The sequence below is a fragment of the Lepidochelys kempii genome, chromosome 26 (genome assembly GCF_965140265.1).
Source record: "Lepidochelys kempii isolate rLepKem1 chromosome 26, rLepKem1.hap2, whole genome shotgun sequence".
NCBI classification, from domain to species: Eukaryota; Metazoa; Chordata; order Testudines; family Cheloniidae; genus Lepidochelys; species Lepidochelys kempii.
The window spans coordinates 5,476,132-5,485,826 of record NC_133281.1 but is presented as its reverse complement, the minus strand read 5'-3'; the positions used below and the strand labels follow the sequence as shown (position 1 = coordinate 5,485,826).

Genomic DNA, 9,695 nt, shown 5'->3' with positions numbered 1-9,695 from the left:
AGCAGAACACCCACTGCTGTTGCTGGTTTGGTAGATGACCTGCAGCTGAAGCATTAAGGCCTCACCTTGCTGTCATTGTGTCTGAAAACCTCTTACCAACTATGCCTGCAAATCCCAGGCTATGGGGAGATATTGGAACATGGACGGATCCCAGGTGTGCAGCCAAGACTAGACTATGGCTAGAATTTGAAGCTGCTGAAGGAGGAAAAACTGACTCTAGTTGTGGGGCCTGAGTCCATCCTGAAATTCTGGCTTTGGCTCCTTGGAGGCTCTCGCTCTGTCCAGAGGTGCCCCACCTTCTTCCAGGCTTAAGAAAGTGAAACCCAGGGTGCAAAATAAAAGGCCCTTTATTTTTTTTCCTAAAGACATTTACAGAAAACAGCACCAAAAAAATCTCTGGTCTCTTCCGTATCAGGCCCTAGAAGGCAAGGGGAAACAGAAGTCAGATCATAGCATGGTATAAGGGCAAAGTCCTGGAGCACTTCTGTGCCAGATGAGTTCTCTGGAGACAAGTCAATAGTTTGTGCCTCCCACAAAGTTACCTTGACCCACAGATCGATTCCAGTTGGTTCAGAGCCAGTGCACAGTAGGGACATTTGGGTAGCTTCAGAGCAGTGAACGACACAGTAAGTCAGAGCCTGGGAGTCCTACCTCTAAGCTCCATCCCTCGGCTGCTAGACCATTTTGCTGGCAGCTAGATACTATGCCAGTAGCTTCCTGCCTGAAGGATTCTACCTGGTGTATTATCCCGTTGTGTTGTAATCCTTAGTCCTCTCCCTAAATACCCTTCCCCAACTAGGTGGCATTTGATTAGCCCTTTTCCCACCAGCCCCACTAGCTGTAGCAGGGGCCTCCAGCATTTGCCCCAAGAGAGGACAATGGCGCATCCAGACGGTTATGGTTCCTCTAGCCTCTGCATGCCCGGGGAACTTGGGACACGATATTGGTCTCCCCGTGGCAGTACAGCCATCAGCTCTCACCTCCGTAGCAAAGCCCCATCTTTGGTGGCTTGCTCGACTCAGCCAGCCTGGGGTTTGCAGAACAGCCTTACCTCGTAGACCCCTCGCTGCAGATCAGTCTATTTCTTCACTGCCGGCTTTCTCCCTCTGCCAGCTCCTCTTCCCTGCAAAGGGAACGAAGCGAGGCTATGGCTTTAGAGTAGCACGGGCCAGTGGCTAGGCACCACCAGATTCCATGGCACCTACTCACTAGGCCAAGGTGTTAATGCAGAGCTACTCCGCATTGCTCCCACAACAGCACATGGCAAGTGATTAAATATTAGAACTAGACCACAAGAGCCTAATTCGCGAGCATGCAGATCTAAGCCCAGGTTTAGTTATCCATACGCCTGTTACTTATTTTTCCTGCCAGGGTCGTGTTTTCATGTTTGACTGTCTGCCCTATTTCAGGGTTTGTCAGCTAATTAGAAGCAGATAGCGGCATGTGACAGGCACCCACCAGCTGCTAGAATATTTGATACACATTTTTTAAGCATGTGATTTAGATAGACAGTCATTTGCAGAGTGACTTTTTAACCTTTGACTAATACTAGTCAACCAGCGAATCAGAGATAAAGCAGCCACAGATGAAATGGAAACACGAGCCCCATGCAGAGCAGAGGGACAGCTTTAAAAGCCACCTTTGCTTCAGAAGAGACTTCCACAGCGAAACATTTCTCAAGCCAGTATTAATACTATTCATGTTTCTCCCTCTGTTTGTCCCAAGGGGCACAGAGATCACTGTTTGGCTTCTTACCTTGCTGGGAAGGACATCATCATCAGAAGGAACACTGCTGTTCAGAAGAGAAGGGAAGAGAAGCGTTGAGATTAGATTCACTCCTGGAAACTCATGCCAGACGTTCACAGATCTACCTACAGGTACTGAGCTTCTGCCTCTCCCTGGGACAATCCAGCTGCTAGTGTTTAGGTTTTAGTATGAAGCTACTTAACCCTAACAAATGGCTTTGGGCACGTGTGACGGGGATAAGGGCATGCCAGCGTTCCTCTGGGATTTCCCATAGCAGTTCACAGGACAGTTATCCCTTTGCTATTTACCAGAGTTAGGTACCAGTGCAGCACTGCCGTGACTAGCCAAAAGGCTGGTATCTCCCATAGACCTGGAGGTTAGTCAATGTCACTGTGTTTCCTGGCCTATGGAATTCTAGTCCCCTCTTGCCACGAGATCCTTAGCTTCTACCTGTGCCAGAGATCGGTCAGGCGGTATCCCCACCATCTCGTCTAGAGGGTGCTATCCAGAATCTGACTGTCTCCCGCACCATTGATTATACTCACTTCTCTTCCTCTTTCTCCATCTTCTTCTTCTGGGAAGAAGAAAGATTGAGTTAAATTTGACAAGGCTAGCACAAGGTCTAAATGACAGGTGGAGAGAGGATGTTCTTTTGAACTGCCCGAGCATAATTCTCTAGAGTAGGAAAAATTGTGTAGCTTGTCCCTACAGCAGGAAAATGGTTTATTGCACAGGCATAGATTAGCTGTAGCAGCAAGAAAACTGTCCATCTATGTGGGACTTTCCCAGGTGAAGGGAGGGGTCCAAGCACCATATAATACATTCCAGAGATAGCAGGGACTTGGAAGCTATATGCCCACCACTGAAATGCAGCCACCTCTGGGCTACAGTAGAGCTATTAAACCCTCAGCAATACTATGCAACAGGTTAGCATTGAAGGATGGGGTGTTCCTTTGACGGTGGGGGTGCGGGAAGGAGAGGTTAGGGAGCAGAACATTACATATAGTTAGCTACACTAATACCCCCAGGACTCTTGGGGACAGGAATACAGTCTTCAGTGGCCACAAGCACTCAGGAGTCTCCTGTAAGATTCCGCAAGATTCCAGCTAGGCCCAGGAGACGAGTTCGCTCTACTCTCTCCCTGGTCCCCTCCACACCCAGGGACAGATTCAGAACCAACAGGTTCACCAGGGAATTAGTGGTGCCACCAGGGAGGAATTGGGCCATGTGACGGACAGTGGTTGCTCCTAGCTTGACCGTTCCTGCAGTACCTTGGCAATGCTACCCTGCTTGTTGGAAGCTGGATGCTTGATGGCTTTGGGGGGAGAATCCTCCCGAGATTCTTCTTCCTCTGCCACTTCCTCCTCTTCCTCCTCCTCCTCATCCCACGAGAGATCTGGAACCACTGCAAAGCAGAGCAGCCTGGGCTCAGAGCAGTTCACACACCCTTAGAGCAGCTATACACGCTGCTGCCCGTATTGGGGGACTCACACACTTGGTTTTATTCGGGGCCCGATGAGTGCGAGCCCGAGAAGCCGCAGTCAGTTGTGGCAGAAGTGCTCCCCATTCCAAGGGGAGGGAGTCCTGACGCTAACTTGAGCCAATTTTGGCCCCATTGCGAACTTAGGTTGCTGCACAACTCAAGTTACCTAGATGTGTCGCTGAGGGTTAGTGGCTTCTTGGTAGGAGTGGGAGTCTTTAGAAGTAGCCACTATCCCCAAAGCACACCTGCCAGCCATCCTGCCTAGAGGAAAGGGTAGGGCAGAGGGAAGAGAACCTGTGGTTAAGAGGCATGCAGTGCCCCTGCTCCGACAGTGGGACGTTGTGCCCTTCCCGTGTCTGGAGATGGTGGAAAGTCACTGAATTCCCAAGGGAGCCAAAATAGGCCCTGGGGTAGGCCTTGGACATCCTCTAGGGGGCAGAGTAGATCCCTCAAGTGCAGCTCCCATTGGAGCCAATGGGCATTGCATTATGTTTACACCAGGCTCAGATCCCCTCTTCCCACCTCGTGCCGTTCGCTTACATGTAACATGTTGTCCGGTGATGTAGACTGGGCCAGAGCCAGCTCTCAGCCTGAAGGTGACAGGAGGAGTCAGCTCAACCCCCACCATGGTGGCCTGGAAGAGATTAATGTCACAGGTTATATGGGCCTTCAGCTTTCCCCCTCATCCTGCTGCACTGCACACAGACACAAGTGCCATAGCCTGCCGGTAGGTTCCCCTATGCTTTTCCCCTCCTTGGAGACACTAGGGCTAGTTAATTTAGAGACAACACAGGACTTGGACTTATGCATGGCTGAGCATTATCAGTGCTGGATTTTCAGTGTCCTGGCCTGTTGGGAAAGCTACCATCTCCCCAGCGATGGTCTTTGTAAGCTCTTCAGGGCAAGGATTGAACTGCCTAGAAGGGCTGTTAGCTGGGAAAGTCATCACATATTGCTGACTCACTGGCCAGCGGGGAAGCAGCAGTGTCTGGCTGATAACAGGTTATGCTGCATACTCAATTAGAAGCTATATCTGGAAAGCAGGTGTGCTTTGAGGCCCGACAGGATCTGAGAGCAGGTCTTCAGGAGGAAGGGGAACTGAAGGCACACTTATTTTGCCAGGGGCCGAAGGCTGAGAGGGTGCATTCAGCCTTCAGCTCATGCATTTTTCCCCCCTCTCGAAATGGCTGTTGCCACATCAAGCTTCCCTTTGCTATTGCAACCTGTCCCCTGCCCAGGGCAACATTTGGGTTTGCTCCAAGTCTGGCCTTTTTTAGTGAGCTGAGCCAAGCTGCAGGGTTCTGTCCACAAGCCATTCAGATCTTGTGTTTTTGTTCAGGCCCATCTCTGGTTGGGCTTTATGTTTGATCAGAGCTAACCCCAGTTCAGTGTCGTCCCTCCACTAGAATCCTTGGAGACTGATGAGTGGGCACTCACCATTGGCAGTACTGAAGGTTTCAGAGTTGCTAGGGGCACAGGCGTGGTGTCCTGGCTGTCCTCGGCTGGTACAATCTCCACAACATTGAACTCATCTTTAGCTTTTTCTCCTAGGCAGATCTTTGGGTGAAAGCATGAGTCATCAGCACCCCTTTAGTGGCAGAATTCCAGCAACATCCCTGAAGGCACCAACTCTAGACTTCTCCCCCTGCCAAACTCCAGACCTGGGAAGGAGGGTTCCAGACAAGCCTATAGGGCTCTAGCCTAGGGTTGGCCTCATCCAGGTTCTCAGGACCATCCCTCTGGGGCTGCTGTCCCAGGAAATCTGGGAGGGTGCTCCTTACACCCTGCCAGCTGTCCAGTTTTATGAGCTCAGGTGGTGTCTTGGTATTTTGGGTCTCAGAGGTGGCAACCCTACTAAAGCCTATAAGCCAATAAGGAAGACGCTGCCGCTGCTCATTAGAGCTCCAGCACACTTTCTGCCAGGCCCAAGGGCGAGTGGGCTTCCTCGACTGACTGATCAGGGCAGCCATTTACCCTGGCAGAGATCGGGGTGGGAGAATTCGGGCCTATCTTCAACCCAGGGAGGAGTCACCCAGCACAGGCTGCTCTTCCATGGCAGCCCTTGTGGACATGAACACAGGAGCAGACAGTGGGACACAGAGCATAGATACGCCTCTGCAAAACATGCCCCTCCCTTCTATGACTGGAGCAGGCCAGCCTTGTAGGCGCTGGTTGCACTGAATGGACTTGGGCAGGCTGGCCTGGTGGCAGTGCCCTTTGAACTGCCAGGCAGAGACCCATGGTACAGGTGCTATCGGACCAGTAGTGTCCACAAGCATGAATGAGTGCACTGCCCCAGGCAAGGGAATAATGAGGCTGTTCTCTTCTGTCCCTGCAAGGTTTGCATGCCAGATGGTTCCAGGAGTGGGACTGGTCATATCTGAACATCATGGTACCTAGATTAGGGATCTTCTGTTCCGCTCCATGTCCTTATATTAGCTTCCAAGGCCAGCTTCTTGCTCTTGCTGAGCCTGTGCTCAGCTACCCACTTCAAACACCAGCACCCACACCCTGCCCGATAACCCTCTACGGGCAAGGGCAGGCCAGGTACTCACGGTCCGCAGGGCCAGCTGCTGCTCATACTTCCATTCGTCTGGGATCTTGAACGTATAGGTTTGCGTCTCATGGTTTAGTTCACATCCTGTGAAGGCAGAGGCCCCATCAGGTCCACTCGGCCCACCGCCCGCCCCATTCTCAGCGGAGATAGGGCTGAGTCACATCTAGGCGGAAGTGTCGGAGACGGTGCTTCCACCACACCTCCTTTTTGGTAAGGGGTAGGAGAAGAGACAGGAGAGAAGCCGCTAATACGTAAGTGCCCCAAACTAGAGGCAGGAGTTTGGCTCCCCAAAGCATCCCTCTGCTTCTTGCTCCTGTCAGGCAGGTTGATATTAGAGCCAGAACACTGTCCCAGGGAGCGGCCACAGGTATTGACCAACTGGAGCCAAGAGATGCGTACGACGCAGGGGAAGAGTTCACTTCCTAAGAGATTATGGTGGGAGAAGGAGAATTGGATGGCTGTTTAAGGCGGTACGAAGTAATTTGACTGCTCAACTCAGATTAAAGAGGAGACGGTACGGAGATGATTTTCAGGCAGATGGCTGTCCTGATGACCACAACAAGCTAAGCACATCCTCATCTCCAGAGGAGCATGCTCTCCAGATACCTACCACTGGAGCATGCCTCCAGAGGGGCAGGTTCTCAAGGGTTCCAGTTACTTGGTTGGTCACCGAGAGGCAGAGACTCACTGCCCCTTGGAAGCGTGGTTTCATTTCAGCCAAGGGCTGTGATTGTCAGGGGAGCCATGCAAGATACTCCCTGAAATAGCCCAAAGCCATCTAGTTATTACAGCTTATATTGCAGTAGCACAGAGGCCGTAGTCAGGCCCTGTTGTGCTAGGCACTGTACAGGAAGACATAGGGTCCTCCCTGCCCTCCTGTTTTTGTAGTCTAGACCAGTGGTTCTCAACCTTTCCAGACTACTGTACCCCTTTCAAGCCTTTGCTTTGTTTTGCCTACCCTAAGTTTCACCTCACTTAAAAACTACTTGCTTACAAAATCAAACGTAACAATACAAAAGTATCCCAGCACACTAGTACTGAGAAATTGCTGACTTTCTCATTTTTACCATATAATTAAACATAAATTGATTGGAATTAAATATTGTACTTACATTGCAGTGTATAGTATATAGAATAGTATAAAGTCATTGTCTGTATGATATTTTAGTTTGTATGGATTTTGCTAGTGCTTTCTACGAAGCCTGTTGTAAAACCAGCCAAATATCTAGATGAGTTGATGTACCACCTGGAAGACCTCCGCGTATACCCCTGGTTGAGAACCACTAGTCTAGGCAACAAGATGCAACAGGTGGACACACGAACAAGCAGATGGGAGGCAGGACAAGTCAATGGAAACGTATTTCAGCTGCATTCATGGCTCTTAGTCACAGTATACACAGCAATTATGTTCTCAGTAACAGTCATGAGAGACAGGTTCTTACCCCAGATTAGAGACACTGGCTTCTCAGATTTACTGTTGCTGTTGGCACTACTGTTAAGAGCCATGGTTCCTAGGATTTGCTTTGCTGGGAAGGAAGAAGACATTACTCAGAGTGTAGTCTTTACTAAGCTAGAAAACTTTGCAACAGCCCCACTGATATAGGATTTAAGTTTTCCACAGAGTTTAGGCCAGAAAGAAACATTAGATCTTTTAGTCTGACCATTTAGTCTGTATCATACAGGCCATTCAGTTTTTACCCAGTTACCCCAGTACTGAACTCAATAATTTGGGTTTGACTAAATTCTGTCTGGATCTGAAGAATATACCATTCCCATCACAGTTTTTCCCAATGGTAAATACCCTCACTGTTCATTTGTGCCTTGTTTCCAACCAGAATTTTTCTGGCTTCAGCTTCCAGTGATTGGGTCTTGTTATGCCTTTCTCCACAGGATTATAGACTCTGAGGACCTCGTATTTTCTCCCCATGACATTACTTAAACACTAATCAAGTTACCGCTCAATCTTCATTTTGATAAACTAAAGAGATTGAGAGACTCAAAGGGCACAAGAGACATTTTCCAGCCCTCAGATCAGTATGGCTCTTTTCTGCACCATTTCTAGTTTTTCCAACAACCCCTCCCCCCATTTATTTTGGAAGTTTAAAAAAGTTTACAAATCCTTGCCAGGTAACTATCAGAAACAAAAACAATCATTGTAAAAGTGAACTTTTGTTTAGAGAGACATAATCCAAGGATAGAATCACCAGATCTCTGTTTAACAGGGTGTTACCATATTACAGAGCGAGTATCATTACACCCATGTCATTTCTAGTGATTTTATTCAATTGAGCAAAATCTCTGTATGCACCTTTTTAACACCAGAACTGGACACTTAAACACATTGGCGTTTAGCCAGGGCACCAGCAATTCTTTGCGGCAGGATCACAACAAACTGTAGTAGCCATTGTTTATTAGCAGAGTAAAACAAGAGCAACAAAGGGTCCAATCCCAAACACGCAGGGACTGATTGTAAGTGGTGCCAAGCAACTATAGAGCAGATGACTTTCAAGCAGAGTTGAGGGTGCTCCTCAGCAGCCCGAGAAGTCAGATCCTTAACGTCAAGAGCATTGCTATTGACTTCAACAAGACTGCTCACCCTGGCCCGCATTTATCACAGCCACTGAGATATAGCAAGATACTCATCTCTTTCATTGCTTGCTAAGAGGGAGTTACTCTGCTGGTCCAATGAAATCAGAGCCCTGCTTTCCCCCAGCACTGGCAAAATACAGTTTCATAGCATCACTGTTGTGTCCCTGGTTATTGCTAGGGGATACCCTCTCCAAACATCACAGTGTTGTGAGCCTAATCCCTTTGAGTTCCTACAGCAATCCTACCATGACATCCTGAGCACTAGCCACACATACGAGGACAGCAAATCTCTGCCTTCCAGGAGACATTTAGGACACACAATACAGTACCCTCAGGTTACATCTCTCCCAAGGACATAGACCTTGCTAACTGCCAGAGGAAGCTTTACAGGAAAAGTAAGTGTTTGCTAACATTTGTATTTGATAACTCACTTACCGAGCACCACCTCACTCACACAACATAAAATAGTCTGCTAAAGGGACTGTCGCTAACACCCCCTGCAAACAGAGACCCTGCCCCTCAAGCCGCTTATAAAGTCAGATCAGGTGAGTGGGCTCAATACTTCACCCAATCAGCCTCAGTCTTGTTGCTAGAAGCTGAAACGTGGCCTTAAGGAGGAAGAGCCCTTTCCCTCCAAAGAGAGAAAGTTCCACAAGCTTACCCTGGCCGAATGCAACTGTGGAAATCAAATCTTGGTCATTAGCATCTGGCATGTCCACAGCACTTTTCATGTTGCAAATACGTCACAGATACTAATGAGCGAAAGAAACCCACGGATCAAAATCCCAGGTCTCCCACAAGAAGGGAATGTATAGAAATCAGTCAAGGCCTCAGTTCTGTCAGCTGATCTTCATGTGGGCGAGAGTCTGTTTGTGTGGAGAAGGTTGCAAGATCCAGGCCAGTAAGTCACTTCTTTCCTCATTTAGAAAATGAGCCCAGAATCAGCTATGCCGAAGTCGGAGGGACTCTAGGCTGTTTGCAGCGGTGTAACCTTTGTAGTTCACTCGTTATGATGTTGGACTAGAAGACTTGAGTTCTAATCCTGACTGTGGTGCTGTGTGAGTTTAGGTAAGTCACTTTTTGTCTCTCCTACCAGTTGTCTGTTGTGTTTATTTGGACTTTGAGCTCTTCGGGGCAGGAGCTGGTTCATACAATGTATGTATACAGCTGCAAGTATAATGATCTGGGTTTGGAGCCCCTAAGCCCCCCTGTAAAACCACTAACAGGTAACAATAATACTGAGATTGTAAACTCACTGAGTCAGGGGCTGTTTTTATTTTTATTGAATGGCACCAAACAGCACATAGTAATAATAATAAT

At 48.7% G+C, this 9,695-nt stretch overlaps 1 protein-coding gene across 1 annotated transcript; it reads right to left on the bottom strand.

The window, feature by feature from the left end:
* Nucleotides 1–357: 357 nt before the first annotated feature.
* NPM2 (nucleophosmin/nucleoplasmin 2) lies at nucleotides 358–7,292 on the bottom strand. Its single transcript, XM_073325330.1, has 9 exons — nucleotides 7,229–7,292; nucleotides 5,785–5,870; nucleotides 4,667–4,786; nucleotides 3,770–3,863; nucleotides 3,018–3,151; nucleotides 2,292–2,320; nucleotides 1,756–1,792; nucleotides 1,052–1,123; nucleotides 358–418 (listed from the first exon to the last, which is right to left on the bottom strand). Exons 1-8 carry the CDS (start codon nucleotides 7,290–7,292, stop codon nucleotides 1,079–1,081), a joined length of 609 nt encoding a protein of 202 aa, XP_073181431.1. The 3' UTR covers nucleotides 358–418; nucleotides 1,052–1,078.
* Between the last annotated feature and the right edge of the window lie 2,403 nt (nucleotides 7,293–9,695).

Excerpts from the sequence above, each read along its gene's own strand:
- NPM2 (XM_073325330.1), bottom strand. The coding sequence starts at position 7,292 with ATGGCTCTTAACAGTAGTGCCAACAGCAACAGTAAATCTGAGAAGCCA. Across the intron at positions 3,152-3,769 it reads CACCGGACAACATGTTACAT|TGGTTCCAGATCTCTCGTGG; the intron begins GTAAGCGAACGG and ends TCTGCTTTGCAG. Across the intron at positions 1,793-2,291 it reads ATGGAGAAAGAGGAAGAGAA|CAGTGTTCCTTCTGATGATG; the intron begins GTGAGTATAATC and ends TCTTCTGAACAG.